This window comes from Beta vulgaris, chromosome 5 (assembly GCF_026745355.1).
Source record: "Beta vulgaris subsp. vulgaris cultivar EL10 chromosome 5, EL10.2, whole genome shotgun sequence".
Lineage (NCBI taxonomy): Eukaryota > Viridiplantae > Streptophyta > Magnoliopsida > Caryophyllales > Amaranthaceae > Beta > Beta vulgaris.
Genome location: NC_079206.1, coordinates 4306487 through 4323706, shown reverse-complemented (window position 1 = coordinate 4323706; position 17220 = coordinate 4306487). Strand labels below are relative to the sequence as shown.

Here is a 17220-nt window from a genome sequence, read left to right as displayed (position 1 = left end):
TTTTGAATGTGTTAATTTGACTAACATATTTTGTTATACTTTTTTGGTTTCGATATTTCAAGTCATCCCAAATTTATGGTTAGACATTTCGATGGTTGCTTCCTCGTGGAGATCTAGAAATTGAAATCTTAGCCTCCTCTCACTTCATTTCTTCTTCCTGGATCTAGCCAGTGTTATGGTTTAATTTTCTCTCAAGTAGTCAATTACCCATGTTCTCAGTCGGACTTTGGTTCTCTAGCCTCTTGATTAACTTTTCTCCTCCCTCTTCGGCTGGGCCTCGCTTGGTGTTCTATCAAGTCAACGATTCGTTCTTGGTGGGTCGTGGGTTTTGCATCGCTGGTGCTTGTCGCGGTGGATCGTTCACTGGTTTTCGTTCATTGGTTTTTGTTCTCAATGGGTCGTTTACGGGTGTTTAGTTCACTGTTGTTCTTTGGCGGCTCCGGCGAAGGTGTCCCTTGGCAGCGGTGACAGTGCGGATCTCGGGCCTGCTGTTATGGAATATTTGGGAGCGTTTTAGTGGTGTTTGTCTTTCCCCCGTGACGAGTTTCAATGAGGGTGTTCATCTTCGGTTGGGTCTGGGGAGAAGGTGTTTTTGCCGCAGCGAAACTTCCACTTGTGTTGATCCCTTTTCTTCTTTTCTGTTTAATTGAAGGTTGTATGATCTTGTGACCATCCTTCAGGATGCTTTAGGTGGTGTTTCTTTATAGAGACACCTCCTAGTTTTCTTTCCTAATAAAAAAATAAAAATAAATAGAAACACACAATACCTAACCACTACCTAACAAAGTCATACATATACGAGTACTCGAGTAGGGGTGTCAATTGGATAGAGCGGATACGAAAAATATACCAACCACTATTCTTTTGGCTTAACAAAACTAAACTTGATTTGTCTGAAATGGATGAAAGTGAATGAAAACTATGAGAGTAAAATAACTAAACTTAACTAAACTAAACTAAATTTTTCTAAACAGAATTTATTTAAATTAAATTGAACTAAATTTTCATTTATTCAGTTCAAAATAACAGAGTCTAAAACAAATACACAAGGAAACATAAACAAGAGGAAGATAGTCAAATGATTTCGTGGGTACTTTTGGTAGTATCAAGTATATTACGTAATCAAACTTCTACCTCTACTATCTACTCCTCACTGTTCCCTTGCCGTTAAGCACCCACTCTCCCAAATACTACTACCTTTACACTTTACAATCCTCCCTTTACTTTCTCCCACCTAATTATTACGATTTAACAGTTTAACATTACAACTTGAGATTATTTTACTACAAATATTAAGAAACTTATATTACTATAAAGATCAAATAGATCACATCACTAAAAAAAAAAAATCACCACCATAAAATAAAAAAATCCAATAAAAAAAACAGAAACTTCTTCTTCAATATTATAACTTGTCTTACATCTTCTCTTCTTTTTATATTTCACTTACTCATCTCTCTCAATAACAACACTGTTGCATGCTCAAATACTTGACTCTTGAAGAGAGAGAAAATTTAATTCAGATCTGTTGATTCTACCAATCTTCTCGGACTGAGCCGACACTGAGCTAACTCACCGATTCGTAACTCGCTGGTCAACTACCGAGTCCTAACTCGGAATGTGCAGCAGCAACTACTAAAGACTCCGGCGATGCTAGCCGGAACTCCGTTAACGGAGAGAATATTCCGGCGAAGCTCCGGCGAGTGAACGTGAAGAGGAAGGAAAGATGTTTAAGTGGAGAAGTGAGAGAAATAGGATTACTGCTGTTTTCAAATTACAATTCCACGCTACTCAGGTAAAAGTGTCGGCAATGTTGATTATTCATCAATTAATCCTTTTTTTTTGTAATTAATTGGATGATAATTTGCTTAATAGTGCAATTTGAATTTGAGTTTGTTTTTTTTAGGTTTCTGAATATGGAGGAAATGGATTGGTGATATCAGTAGTACCAGCGGAGAATGGTAAACCAACGGCGAGATTAGAAAAATCATCAGTGAGAGAAAATTGTTGTTATTGGGAGAATCCAATCTTTGAAACTGTAAAATGTATACAAGATCCTAAAACTGGCAAGATTCAGGAGAGAATCTATTACTTTCTTATCTCCACTGTACGTTTTTTTCTTTTATTTTTATTTTATTTTGATTTTGGTTGAAATTTCGGTATATTCTTTGGCTTAATTGGCTAATTAAGTGTTTAAATTATGTGCAGGGATCACCAAAAGGTAGTTTAGTCGGAGAGTTTTCTGTAAATATAGCAGATTATGTAACAATAACGAAGGCTTGTTCGGTTTCTTTTCCATTTAAGAACTCGAATTCGGACTCATACTTGCATGTTAGTGTTCAATCTCATTGATAATGTTGTTGAATATTGAAAAGAGAAGTATAATTTGTAGTTGGAGTGTTGAATGTTCAATGATGTTAACAATGTGGTTTATTGATGGTGATATATAGGTTTCAATTCAAAGGATACAGGAAAATAGTAATTTTAGTAGAGTTCAAAGGTGAGATAATGTGGTGTTTCTGTATTTCATATGCTTTTTGTTTTTTGGTAGTAATCTTAATTCAAGAGTTTTTGAGTATATTGCTGACATGTAATGAGGATGTGCAGAGATCTTGAAGAAAATGAAGGTGTACGAGTTGAGGACGATAAGAGTTTGAGGCGACATTTTAGCAATGGTGATGTTCAGCAAGGTGCCATGCCGAATTCTGTTGAAGTAAGGTCTCTCATTCTGTACTTGTTTCTTTTGTTGTCTTTGATATTATGGTTATCTGAGAGATTCATCTTAGAATGTACTTAATTGATGCAAAAGTGATTATTAATGTCATCATTCTGGTTTATTGGTCTGTGAGGTTGATATAATGGTAGTGATTCTCATCCTTCCATTTTTGTTTTTGTTTTTGTTTGGTGTGGTTTTTTTTCTTTTTTATTATCCAGGATCAACCCTTGAGAAAGACTGCTTCACACCCAGTGGGGTTAAATAATACACGTAGAGGCTCCAATGGATCAGACATCACGTTGTCGAGTTCTGATAGCAGCTCAGGACTGAACACTCCACGGGAACTTGGAGTAAGAAATAGTAATACCAGTAAAGATCAGATCTCAAACAGCTCAGGCTATCAAGATCAGCAGAAAACACAGTGGGATTTGGCGATTGTCCCTGTCAATGACTCGAGCACTGAATATTCGATGAATAGTCCTAGAGATCTGTTTCCTACTTTGCGATCTTCAATGGGTTTGGATGATTCTGTTGACAAACTCAAAGCTGACCTTGTTGCTATATCTAGGAGGGCAGAGGTGTCTGAGTTAGAGTTGCATACTCTACGAAAGCAGATAATGAAGGAAAGTAAAAGGGGGCAGGATTTGATGAGAGAAATCACAAGTCTGAAAGAGGAGAGAAATGCACTCAAGGATGAATGTGAAAAGCTTAAAGCTTCTCGTAGACGCTCTGATGATCAAAGAGCTAGAAGCAAATTCCAGTTTGAGGGGGATCCGTGGACTCTTATCGAAGTAATCAGAGAAGAGTTGGACTACGAGAAGGAAATGAATGCCAATCTTCGGTTACAGCTGTCAAAGACGCAAGATTCAAATGAAGAATTGATTCTTGCTGTGCAAGATATGGAGGAGATTTTGGAGAAGAATGGTAAAGGAGTTTCCCATCTCCCAAACAGGTCAATATCTGGAGAAAGTGCTGTAGAGATAGAGGAAAGTATCCTAAAGAGCCAGAGTGATGACGATGAAGAACAAAAGGCTTTGGAAGCCCTTGTGAGGCAGCATAGTGATGCACAGGAGACATATATGCTTGAACAGAAGATCATGGATCTATGTAGTGAAATCGAAATGTATAGGCGAGATAAAGATGAATTAGAGATGCAGATGGAGCAGCTTGCCCTAGATTATGAAATATTGAAGCAAGAGAACCATGAATTCTCTAGTAGACTGGAACAAAGTCATCTCCAAGATCAGCTAAAGATGCAATGTGATGGCTCTAGTTCTTATGCTGTCATGAGAGAATATGAAGCCGAGAGACTGAAGCTGGAAAACGAACTCAATGAAAAAGCTGAAGAACTATCACATTCTTTAGCAGCAATACGGGATCTTGAAGCTCGTAGTACAATCCTTGAAGACGAGCTGCAGAAGCAGGCAGAAGAATTTGATGCTGAGATAAAAGCCGTTTCAAGTGCCAAATTGGAACAGCAGCAGAGAGCTGCCCTAGCAGAAGCAGCTCTTGGTGAGTCTGGTGCTCTCATAAATGAACTCGAAACATTGATAAAGGAGTTCAAGGTTGAACGTGAGAAGCATATAGCAGAGTTGTCAAGCTCTTCGCATGCCATAAAGGAGCTTGAAACTCATAGCGACAATCTGGAGGAAGAACTAGAGACACAAGCACAAAAGTTTGAAGCTGATATGGAAGCTCTAGCTCATGCGAAAACAGAACAGGAGCAAAGAGCTTTAAGGGCTGAAGAAGCTGTTGCCCATTCTAATACTACCATAAATGAGCTTCAAAACCATGTCAAGAATCTGGAGACCAAACTCAAAGTGCATTCAGAAGAGTCTTCCGGTTATTTGGCTGCAATGAGGGAACTTGAAGCCCAAATACAAAATCTCGAAGAAGAGATAGAGAAACAGGCAGAAGGGTTTGTAGCTGACCTGGATACTGTTACACGTGCGAAAGTGGAGCAAGAGCAGCGAGCAATTCGAGCAGAAGAAGCCCTAAGATTGATGAGATGGAAAAATGCTAATACAGCTTCAAGAATTCAGGACGAATTCAAAAGACTCTCCTCACAAATGCAGTCATCATTTGAAGCCAACGAGAAGCTTGCAAGCAAAGCGTTGACTGAAGCTAGTGAACTGCGACTGCAGAATCGTCATCTTCAGGATATGCTTCAGAAGGCTCATGAGGATCTTCAGTATGCTAAAGATGAATATGAAACAAAACTGCATGATTTAGACCGTCAAATCGACATGAAATCCACTCGTATAGAGCAAATCGAGGTGGAAATTCAAGAGAAGTCCATGCAGGTAGAAACCCAGACAAAGCTAACTGATAAACTTCAGAGAAGTGTTGCAGCTCAACAATTGGATCACAGATCAGAGATAGAGAGACTTACCTCTGAAAACAAGTCGCTGGCTGAACAGATAAAAACACTGACCAAAGAAAAAGATATGCTTGTTCAAAGAGAAAATACAGAAAACAGAAATTCAGTGAAGGAGATAGCAGGAAAGTCGTTCGAGGAATTGATCGTGCTGAGAAATCTCAAGGATGAGAAGGAACAGGCGGTTACAAGTCTGACATCTGAAGTGGAAGAACTAAGAGCTCAGTGTGACAACTTGAAGAATTCCATATTTGAAGATGAGTTAGAGAAGGAGAAACTAAGGAAACAGGTGTTCCAACTTAAAGCTGATTTAAAGAAAAAGGATGAAGCGATTTCGAGCATTGAGAAGAAGTTCAAAGAGAGTAATGGACGAGCCATAGTTCAAGATAAAACGAAAGCTACTTCTAAAAGTACAAAATCTGAACGTAATCTAAAGGAGATTGGTTCTAAAGAAGTAGCCGCATTAAAGGAGAGAGTAAAATTACTTGAGGTAAAAACTTTCTTCTCTACTTTCTGAAATTTTTATGGGTATCATTTTTGCCAATAATTTGATAATTACATGGTATGCACCATATTGACATAATCGCGTAACAATATTTGAGTATTTTTATGTTGTATTTTACAATGATAGGAGCAAATTAAGTCGAAGGAAGCTGCCTTAGAGACCTCTACAATTGCTTTCCTGGGGAAGGAGAAGGATCTTCATGGTAAGATCGGGGAACTCGAAACTAAATTGAGAGAAAATCAGAGTAATCCAGCCGTTGGTCATGATGAATTAAAACAGGTTTGAAGATTGAATTTGCTTCTTCTGTACATCAGCTATGACTATTTGAGTGTGCATTTGTACTGTGTATCATAATATTGAAACACGAATATGCACACGAACTTATAACTGTCTTCGTGATATGAATTGAAGTAGAATTACTAATGTTTGTACGTTTGATGACTCAGGAAAAGGTTTCTGTTGGGACACAAGTATTCTGTCATATGCCTGAAGAAGCAAGTGTTACAGATGAAAACTCCAACAATGTGGAGTCCAACAGGTAGGTTGATCAATGTATATACATTTTTGTTTCGTTTTGTTTTGTTATGTTTCTTTTAAATATAAAACTGATCCGATCTTTCTCCCTTCATATCCGTCAGCAACTGTCAAGTTGAATCCGATAGCCAACCAAAGCCTTTAGATAATGATTCGGGAGACCAGCAGAAGATTGATGTTTTGTTAAAAGAGATGGTTTTGTTAAAGGAACGAAACAGTTCCATGGAAATTGATTTATATGAAATGCAGGAGAGATACTCGGAGATAAGTTTGAAATTCGCTGAGGTAGAAGGCGAAAGGCAGCAGCTTATGATGAAGGTGCGCAACCTTAAAAATGCAAAGAAGAGTTGAGAATAAGAATTCTTCTTAAACTCCCGGAGTTTTTGGTAACAACATTGGTACAAAGCATAATAGAGGTTTCCCACACAGTGAAAATGAAAACTAAAAAAAGGTTGTATTATTGACCTTATTCTGGTGAATAAGATCATATGTAAATTTGCTACATTCTTTTTCTTCTTTTTGTTTGATTCTCCCCCTTGGTCTTCAAAAATCTAAAGTGTATGTTAAATATTGGAGTTTTAGAGGCTATACTGTACCACATAATTGCTTGAATAGACTTGTTGATTTTTGTTTTTTCAGTATTTTGTTATTTGTACATTTCATACTTAATTAAGGGTATAGTGTGCTGGGCGTGAAGTTCTTCAATTACAGTAGATGTTGCAACTTAAAATTGTAGTTTATGAAGTAGTCAAATCTGAACTTTAAATGAGACAACTAAATCAACATGGAAGCTATTGAGCGTGCTACCTATTCACCTTACAATAATAAGTTCCATTAAATTATAAATGTAAGTTCCGACAAGTATAAAAAAAATATTCTTCACCTTACAAAATAAGTTCCATTAAAATATAAATGTAACTATGTAAGTTGCGACAAATACCCAAAAAAAGTTCACCTTACAAAAATAAGTTCCATTACTTATAAATGTAAGTTTCGACAAGTACCATAAAAAAATTCTCTACTTAAGTTTAGCAAAATTCAGGTGAAGCGAATGCACCAAGGAGTATCCTATCTTCATCTCTAATAGCATTATGAGTTATGAGAGAAAAGTATTGACGTGATTTTGGTAATATCAGTAACAGTTTTCGGCCCACCATTCCTAACAATGAATGATACAACAAGGCCAGACATCAAAGAAAGGACATACTCTAAGAATGAGAATGTGGAGTAGCAAATTGTTTTTGATGGTGCACCACCATCACGTGACAACTTGATTTTATGCTAAGATGTGGGCCTGGCATTATATTGATAAATGGTAATTCATCAGTTGGGCAGATCTAATTGTAGAGTCACAAATGTTAATAGTGTTGTGTCTTCATCCAATGTTAAAGCACCTCCGTCGTCTCCAAATAGTTTGTGTCTTGGTGATTTGGTCAACTGATATTATGTATTTGTGTTCGTTTGTGTGACGAAACATCCACTCAAATGATGCTGTAATATGATGAGTAGCCTACATACTCTTTTCATTGTGAAATGATATTTCTATGTTGTTTTTCTTTCCTTTTTTTTCTCTCAAATGGATTTTAAATAGGAATAAAAAATGAAAGGAATATATATTATGAATAATAGTTGTAATTCTATTTGTCAATGATCCTATATACATTTCGGTTCTATTAGAGAACGGAAATGTATATATTATTCATGCACTCCTCTTTGACTAATTACTATGATTTATATGTAATGACAAGTATAATCATTAAAACAGTGTTATATTAGTCTTAATATATATTTACAAAATATTGTTATGAAAATAGAGAGAAGGGAACAAGGGGAAGGAAACTGTAGAATGAAAAATGGTAGTTATCTTATTCAATAGGCACAAAAGTATGTATATACAAGTCAAGGGTATAATGGACATTCACAATATATACATTTATAACACCCCATTCTTGAATGTCCGTTATCTAAAATAAATACAATGCCTTATAATTCACATAAAATGATGCTTCATTAAAACCTTGCCTGGAAAACCATGTGCGACAAAACCATGATTAATGAAAAAGAGTACATCGTAGTAACTCACCTTCATGTTTACATCACTTAAAATATCTGAATTGACACATTCCAATCTTGTAAGCTACTTGACTGGATTTGTAGAATTTGCACGTCTCTATGCTTGTGATATATCATCTTGAACAACAAATGTATTATAAGAAAACTCTCTGTTCAAGTTCATATAACTTCTTTATGTGCATATTATATTGCCTCATCAAAACCTTAGCTTGCTAGGAAAAACCCAATAACGTAGTCGAAGGAAAAAAGAGTGCAAGAATTAATCATATTCTTTACCATCGATATATCATGCGCACATATTTCATTTACGTCGTAAGTCAATTCATCACTTTATTTCATATGACATAGTATATGCCTTCTTCAGGAAACTATAACTGCATGGAATACTTTGTCACCCAAATAAGACTACACAATTATCATTTGTCCATGGCGACATCTTATTAATGAACTGACTTTCCACCATCACGGTATTTCAGGATCATATAAATCCAATATTACATGAAATCACTTTACCAATTGGATATTACATACTAAAATTTCAGGTTGAGTTTAACATTAATCTTGCTCTTTAGTACTCTTCTAAAACCTCCACAATCATATCATAATCATAAGCCATGGTAAAGGTTCATATGTTGCTAATACAAGTTCTTCAGAAACTTTTATTTCAATAAATATGATTAATCATTGTATAATCATGGAGTCCTTCTAGGACTATTATAGGAGAAACTTCATCTAGTAGAGATACTCATAAAGATAAAATATAATGTTAGTAGTAAATCATGAGCACCTATATGAAACTAAATTTAGACTAATGCATTATATATGACATAAACATTATCCATGATAAATTTACTATCTATATGTAAATGAAGATTTAATCAGTAATGCAAATTAAACTGTACAATTCAAATAAATTCATGAATTGATCGGACTTCAGGTCCACAAGCTCGTTTTTATATTATCATGTCGACACCATAATCAACTCAACTATGATCCCCATCCATAGTTTTGTGTAACTCACACGCATGTTCATATCAGTTCCACGTAGGGGTGTGGAAAAATACCCGATCCTATATACCCGATCTGAAATTCCGGATATCCGATCCGATTTTAAGATTTTGGATATTTCAGATCGGGTATCCGGAAAAAATTTCGGATTTTTGAATCGGATACTGATCGGGATTTTTCAAAATTGTCAACGAACCCGATCCGAAAATCCGGTGATCCGATCAGAAAAGTTCGGATATCCGAAAATTTCGGATCGGATTCGGATCGCAATTCCTCCGATTCGAAATTTTCGGATATCCGAATTTTCAGATCGGATCTTAGATACCCGACATTGAACTCCCCTAGTTCCACGTACATACCAGTATATATTTTAAAAATCCTTTCAAATATGCATATTGGGTATTGTTCAATGATATATGAATAACTATTTGGAAGGTACCATTCTTTCCCATATAGGTCATCTATTTTCGTTTATATATCCATCCCTTTTCTTAGGCACTTTATATTTTGTAAGATTTATCTTGATTCCATTATTCATGCATCAACATATATACCAACTGTAGTTTTCTCGCCACAAATTGAACATTGTGATTACAATAGTGGAATCCAAACTTTCAATTTTTTTTTTTTTTTAAAGAAAAGGGATTTCATTAATATTTCGCCAAACGGCACTTACAAGTCATTTCTGAAAAACATAAAATTCTAATAAAAATACATATCACCCTAGAAATGTAAACATCGCAGATTTGACTTAATATTGCCTTAATAAAAATCTTCATCTGAAGTAATGCAATCTGTGAGTTCGCTCTGGTTCGGCATACGATCTGCAGATGCGGAAATTTTGGGATGAGCGTACTCCAATAGTCTTCCATAATTTTACAGAAGTTGTGAAACCCTAATTTTTCATGTTAAGTCTCGAACTTCAACCAATGAGAATAATTTCTCATACCTAAAAACAAAAGAACCATACTCACAACTCCCATAGGAGAGAAGGAGATTTCCAAAACAGAAACTAAAAACCCCATAAAAGGGTTTGAGAAAATCTCATAAAGAGATACTAATTTATTGAACAAAACAAGAAAATGAACTAAAAACTGAAAATAAAAAGGAAAAAGGAGCTTACCATGGATGAAAACATCCATGGCAGCCCCCTAATTGATGAAGAAGGGGTAAGGGAGGCTAAGATTTTAGAGAGAGAAAAAGAGAGGGGAGGCCAGGTTTTCAAATTAGTGGGAGGAATCCAAACTTTCATATTGCACTTCAGGTGTATCAATACGATTAAATTGGAAAGAAACTCTAATGTTTAATACTTTGTTTAGGCTACATTTTTCCTTTTCTTTAATATGACAAAACTATTTATTAGTTGGATTTAGACTTTAATTGCAAAAATATAAAGGTGGATAAAATTGACACGACACATCAATCCAACCCAACCCTATATGGAATTAGCGGGTCTAGGTTAAGGTTTTCAACACGTTTAAGAAAGTGGGTTGACTTGACACAATCTATTTGTTAAACGAATTGGGTCGTTAGAATTGAACAGTTTAACCCGTTAAGGTTTTCAACACGTTTGAGAAAGTGGGTTGACTTGACACAATCTATTTGTTAAACGGATTGGGTTAGAGCTGAACATTTTAACCCGAAACCGACATGACAACTCGTTTAACTACTATTTTACCATGAACATTATTAGTTGGGCTTGAAATAATTTAAATACATTTCATAAATATATAAGAGTTATTCTTTGGTTGTACGATTTTGTTTATTTAGGTAAGATACTAGCATATAAGATGTGGGTTAAGAAATATATGATATACATTCGTTTAGTTTATGTATATAAGGGCAGTTGAGCACTTGATAAATGGCCAGGTAGTTCGTTTAATAAATGGGTCGGGTTAGAGTTAAGTGTTATTGACCCATTTAATAAACGGACAGTGTTAGGGTTGAGAGTGTTCAACCCGTTTACTGATGGACTCGACACTTATATGACACGACATGTCATGACCAATTTACAAGTTCTATAAAAATGTGATGTGGCTTAGCTTGGTGGTAAAATAATGATATTCTAAATAGATGATGAAGGAATTGAAATCTATTGCAGAATTTTTTTTGGGCCAAATATAATGAGAGGACACATGGCAGCAAAGAAATGCGACTGACAATATATTGCCATGTCAGCTCTTGAGACAGGGAGGGTGACATATGGCGGGGGATAGTTCTTCCCCAGACACATTTTATAATAATTGAGATTATCTGGATTTGTATTCATGGTTCTAGCTTTGCCATAGTAACATGGTTTCTTCATTATGGGTATTATTCTCTTCTTTATTACAGAACATACGTAAAATTTGCCATATTTAGGTCATTTAATCAAAAGATATCACATTGGCTTGGAAGCTGCTGCACTATATTGGCATTGTTTAGATATGCTTGGGTTGTTTGTCTCTCTGTATTTGGTGGGGTGGGGCGGGTAAAATCACATACTCCACATTGAAGGAGCAAAATTATGTACTACAGCTTTTCCTAAGAACTACTTCAGCTTATAAAGCAAAGTTTCTGCGTTTTTATCTATTTATGGGTGTACTAGATTTTCATCTAATCTTAGCTCGCTAGATATTTAAATTCTCATAATTGATTTAGAATCTTAACAGAATTACTTTATCAAATATAGTTGTTTTTTTTGGTTGTTGTTTGCACCCGGTTCACCCTTCGGGCTACATCCGGATCGAGGTCAAGTTCGGGCTGATTAGGTTCCATTTCTCCCAAGGGTGTTGCGGGGATTCGAACACGGGTCCGTCCTACCAAAGTCAGTCCCATCACCACTTAGCCAACACTTACTTGGTATCAAATATGGTTTATGAAGATTATCTAAGATCTTGATTTTCCGTTAAAACAAGATATATTTTTAATAGAAGATTTTTTTTCCAAAGTGTCTCACAAATGGTTTAGACGAGGAAATCTTGAAGCAGAGAGTTATATGCGTTGTCTTTAGTTTTTTCCTTACCATATTGTAATAGATTTAGACAAATAAGAGTGCAACAGTTAGTCAGGAATTGATTACCTCAAACCTTTTTTTTTTTGGTTTTTAAAGAAGAAGTGAAACCTATTTTCATTAATTAAAGTCATATGACATCTCAATAGATAAACAATAATAACAAAACGAAAGGTAACAAAGCCAAGTAGAAATACTTTCTCCGTTTCATTTTAGATTCAACAAAATATCTATTTGTTGCATTATTTAAAACGAAACAAAGGAAGTAAGGCGAGTTATCAATTCTTTGTCTCCATGCAACTTTCTAAAAGTAGTGGATGTGTTGTTCCATTTATTTGAGAATGAAGAACATTTCTTAGACTGACTCAGCAGACTGTTAATGAATGATTGATAATCATTACTCTATTAGAAGTTAGAACCGCATAACAAATTAAACAATTTATAAATCACTAATACCAAACTAATCAAAAGAACCAGAGATCTTGTAAGTTGTAACTTCTATAAAAGAAAGTATTAATTCTTATACAATACAAGAGAGATTTTTAAGTTATTCGCGGACATATATAGAGCTCGAACTTATTGTGCAAGTGTGGGAAATAATACTTTCCTTTGAATCAATTCCCTTTGCTCCTCAACTAAAATGAGAAATTCAACACATATCTCTATTATATAAGTCAAGGGAGAGTTATAGTGTCTCATATAAAAAGATATATATATTCCTAATTTAAGATATTAAAAAATCTATCTAAAGTTTCTTATTCATTTCCTGATTTACAATTATGCATAATAAGAAAAGTTGTGAAAAGAGAAAACTAACGTAAAATAGTTTAGAATTGCCATCAAAAGATTAATTACAATGAGGAAACTAACATATAACGACGTAAGAAAATTTCCAACAATTGTATAGCCAAAAATACAAAGTTTTCTTTTACCTAAATATTCAGTAACAATTACAAAGAATATATATTAAAAGTTCATAAAATTAAAGTACCTAGAAAAAAAAAGTAAATCTAATTTCTCTATTTTTTAATTTCATAATTATCGTAGTCAAGATGTTATTGATCAAGAAAAACAGTTAAACCTGATGATGAGAAAAAGTAAGCGTAGAACAACTTCACTTATCTTCATTATTTTCAATCTTATGTATTGTAAATATATATAAATTGTAAGTACGAAGTACATGTTTATATTTCGCATAATTTAATGTTTTTTACAATTCCAAATATCAGTATTAATACTAATACGTTGTTACATACATCGTGTGCATACGACACTAGTAATCAATAAATGTGTTGTTGTAGGACATATTGATCATGATATCATCTCTACATATAATAATAATAATAATAATAATAATAATAATAATAATAATAATAATAATAATAATAATAATAATAATAATAATAATAATAATAATAATAATAATAATAATAATAATAATAATATAATAATAATATAATAATAATAATAATAATAATAATAATAATAATAATAATAATAATAATAATAATAATAATAATAATAATAATAATAATAATAATAGCAATTGATTGCCAGGGTTGTCTGCCAGATTATGTTATTTATTTTCTTGATTGTCTTCGTAAACAACTAAAGAACAATATTTGACATACATTTTCTTTAATCTAGTACTACACTACTTAATGAAGTACAGCACACTGAAGTACAGCATACAACAGCAGCAGCTGAGATCACTGAAGCCACATCAGCTAATTAGTCATAACAGAATCTGTTATTCTGTTATTAGTTTGTTATTGTACTAAGCTGATCCTATTGGTTGTATAGTTGTAAGCTAGTATCCTATTGGTTACAACTTGTCATTGCTTGTACTATATAAAGTACTGCTGCTGTAATAATTAAGACTATCAATAAAATTTCTCTCTCTCTTCTCTCCTTCATTTCTATTCTCTCAATATATGTTAATGGAGTTTGATTGAAGTTTATAAAACTTCTTTATGGTATCAGAGCAGATAATTTCACTCCTGGTGAATTACTGCATCAAAATTCCGCACAATTAAATTGAAACAAAATATCGACTGCAAATCATCTGTAGTTTTTCTTTCAAATTCTACAATAAATCAAGATTGCAGATCAAATCAGGTTTTGTGTTCAATTTTCTTCAAAATTCATTTGAATTCAGAGGTTTCTTAGTCATTTGTTGTCAAGATTCTGATTATCCTTCTAAGAATCTGAGCTTAAAAGAATTGTTAAATCAATTTTAGCTAAAATGACTACAGAATCATCTAATCTTTCTAAAAATCCTACTCAAGATCCTCTATCTCCATACTTTATTCATCCAAATGAAAACACATCTCTTCCATTAATTTTCTGAAAAATTCAATGGAGAAGGTTATGGAGAGTGGAAGAGGAGTATGAGAATTGCATTGTCTGTGAAAAACAAGCTTATGTTCATTGATGGCAGCCTTCCTAAACCTAGTATTAATAGTGCTGAATACAAGGCATGGGAGAGGTGCAATGACATAATCATCTCATACATATTGAGATCATTAGAAGCTCCAATTGCTAAAAGTGTCATATATCTGAATTCTGCTGCTGAAATTTGGAAAGATCTTGAAGAAAGATTTTCACAAATTTCTGGACCTCAATTTTATAACCTTCAGCAGAATCTTACTGAAATTTCACAAGGATCTTTATCCATCACAGAATATTACACAAAATTAAGGCTGTTTGGGATGAGTTAAGCGCCATAAGACCTCTGCCTTCTTGTTCTTGCAGTGGTTGCACATGTAAACTAACTCAAGAATTTATGAAACAGCAAGATGAAGATAGATTGGTGCAAATGTTGAGAAATTAGACCCTAAATATGCTAATGTTAGGTCTAACATCCTTATGATGCAGCCTCTTCCTACAATGTCAGTAGCATACAAGCTTTTAGTGCAAGATGAGAAACAAAGGCAAGCAGCAACTAACAGTTATGCAGGAAATCAGTTAGTGTATGCTAATGCTGTGGATAGCAAGGAGTATTCTGGAAGAAATGCTAAAAACAAGATGGTTTTTCAAAATTCAGGAAGAAAGATTGTGGTTGGAGGTGCTAAAACCAGACCATATTGTGAGCATTGCAAGAAACCGGTCATACTATTGATGTTGCTGGAGAATTCATGGCTTACCAGCACACCTCAAGAAAGGAAAGAACATGACGCAGCATTGGCTCATGGAGATGATGGAAATGATGATAACACAGAAGGAGATCACATCACTCAAATTTCTGAAGAGCAGTTCAACAGCCTCATCAAGCTTCTTACTGTTCAACAACAAGATTCTTCATCATCCTCTCAACATGATCTCTCTGGTGGTGCAGCTGCTGCTGCTGCTAATGTGGCAGGTATTTGCTTAGTCATCAATTCTCATCATAGGTGGATTATAGACAGTGGTGCTACAGACCATATATGCAACACCTTGGATTTATTTAGCTCTTATGAAGTGTTTAATAGAGTCCCAAACACTATTACTATTGCTGATGGTAAGCAAGTGGTTGTTGAACATATAGGCAGGGTTCAGTTTGATAATGGGATCACATTGGATAATGTTCTTCATGTCCCTAGTTTCAAATTCAATCTATTGTCTACTCACAAGCTATGCAAAGACATGTCATGTGAAATTACTTTCACATCTGATCTTTGTCTGATCCAGGATCACTCTCACCAGCATTCAGTGGTTCTTGGTGAATTACAATCTGGTTTATATCAAGTGACAGAGGATCACCCCCATCTTCAAGAAAGCACTCTAAAAGAATCTGCTCTTGTTGCTGAATCAACTGATGCTCAACTTTGGCACCTCAGGTTAGGGCACTTACCTTTCAATAAATTGCACCTCATCAATAGTAACATTCCTCATAATGTTGCTTCTGACATTATATGTCAAGTATGTCCTAAAGCCAGACAAACAAGGTTACCTTTTCCTTTGAGTAATTCTACTACAAATAAGTGCTTTGAAATTGTACATGTAGATACTTGGGGACCTTATAAGTCTAAAACACATGATGGTTTCTCTTGGTTTCTTACCTTAGTGGATGATTTCTCAAGGAACACTTGGACGTTTTTGATGAAATATAAAAGTGATGCTGTGCTTATACTTCAATCTTTCTCTGCCATGGTTAACACTCAGTATAATGCTCAAATTCTTTGCTTAAGAACTGATAATGCTAAAGAATTTTGTGAGGGAGACATATTGGATCTTTTCAATTCACAAGGTATTAAACATCAGAAGTCTTGTACTGAGAGCCCTCAGCAAAATGCAGTAGTAGAAAGAAAGCATAGGCACTTATTGGAGACTGCAAGAGCTTTACTTTTTCAAAGTAGAGTACCTGTGCAATTTTGGGGAGAGTGTTTGGTCAACACATCTTATTAACCGGATGCCTTTGAGAAGTGTTGGCTTTGTTTCTCCATATGAAAAGTTGAATGGTGTTAAACCAAATCTCACTCATTTAAGAGTATTTGGATGCTTATTTTGTCTCTACTCTCAAAGCTCACAGGTCTAAATTTGATCCAAGGGCTAACTTTTGCATCTTTCTTGGTTACCCTCCTGATCAAAAGGCCTATAAAGTGTTTTGTATTAGCACTGGTAAAATGGTTGTATCAAGAGACATTGTCTTTCATGAACACCACCTTCCTTATCATTTTCTTAACCAAACTTCTGCTTCTTCTCATTCTCCTATCTTCTTACCTGTTCATACTCCTATAAACATGGACATTGATTTCATTGTCCCTGAACCTCTCATCCTTGATATTCCTGACCCTACATCCATCTCTACTACACAAAACTCTCCTGTCACCACCTATTCTTCTCCTGTATCCTCTTCTTCTCCTCCTTTTATTCCTAACTCCACCATTCCAAATTCCCTTCCATCTCTTGAACCTAGACATTCTACTAGACCTAAACACAAACCTGTCTATTTAGACAACTATGTGTGTGTTGCAGACACATTTACAGAACATTGGTGTAACATTGTCTATTTCACTCATCTTCCCTCCCCTATC

At 34.7% G+C, this 17220-nt stretch overlaps 1 protein-coding gene across 1 annotated transcript; it reads left to right on the top strand.

The window, feature by feature from the left end:
- The first annotated feature begins 1107 nt into the window (after window positions 1–1107).
- On the top strand, window positions 1108–6770 carry LOC104892296 (uncharacterized). The gene is made up of 9 exons (XM_010678184.4): window positions 1108–1795; window positions 1907–2107; window positions 2209–2331; window positions 2451–2500; window positions 2608–2713; window positions 2935–5583; window positions 5725–5877; window positions 6045–6136; window positions 6237–6770. Exons 1-9 carry the CDS (start codon window positions 1727–1729, stop codon window positions 6481–6483), a joined length of 3690 nt encoding a protein of 1229 aa, XP_010676486.2. The 5' UTR covers window positions 1108–1726; the 3' UTR covers window positions 6484–6770.
- Window positions 6771–17220: the final 10450 nt, after the last annotated feature.

Coding starts and splice junctions, on each gene's coding strand:
- LOC104892296 (XM_010678184.4), top strand. CDS start 1,727: ATGTTTAAGTGGAGAAGTGAGAGAAATAGGATTACTGCTGTTTTCAAA. Junction 2,714..2,934: donor CCATGCCGAATTCTGTTGAA/GTAAGGTCTCTC, acceptor TTTATTATCCAG/GATCAACCCTTGAGAAAGAC. Junction 5,584..5,724: donor AGAGAGTAAAATTACTTGAG/GTAAAAACTTTC, acceptor TTACAATGATAG/GAGCAAATTAAGTCGAAGGA.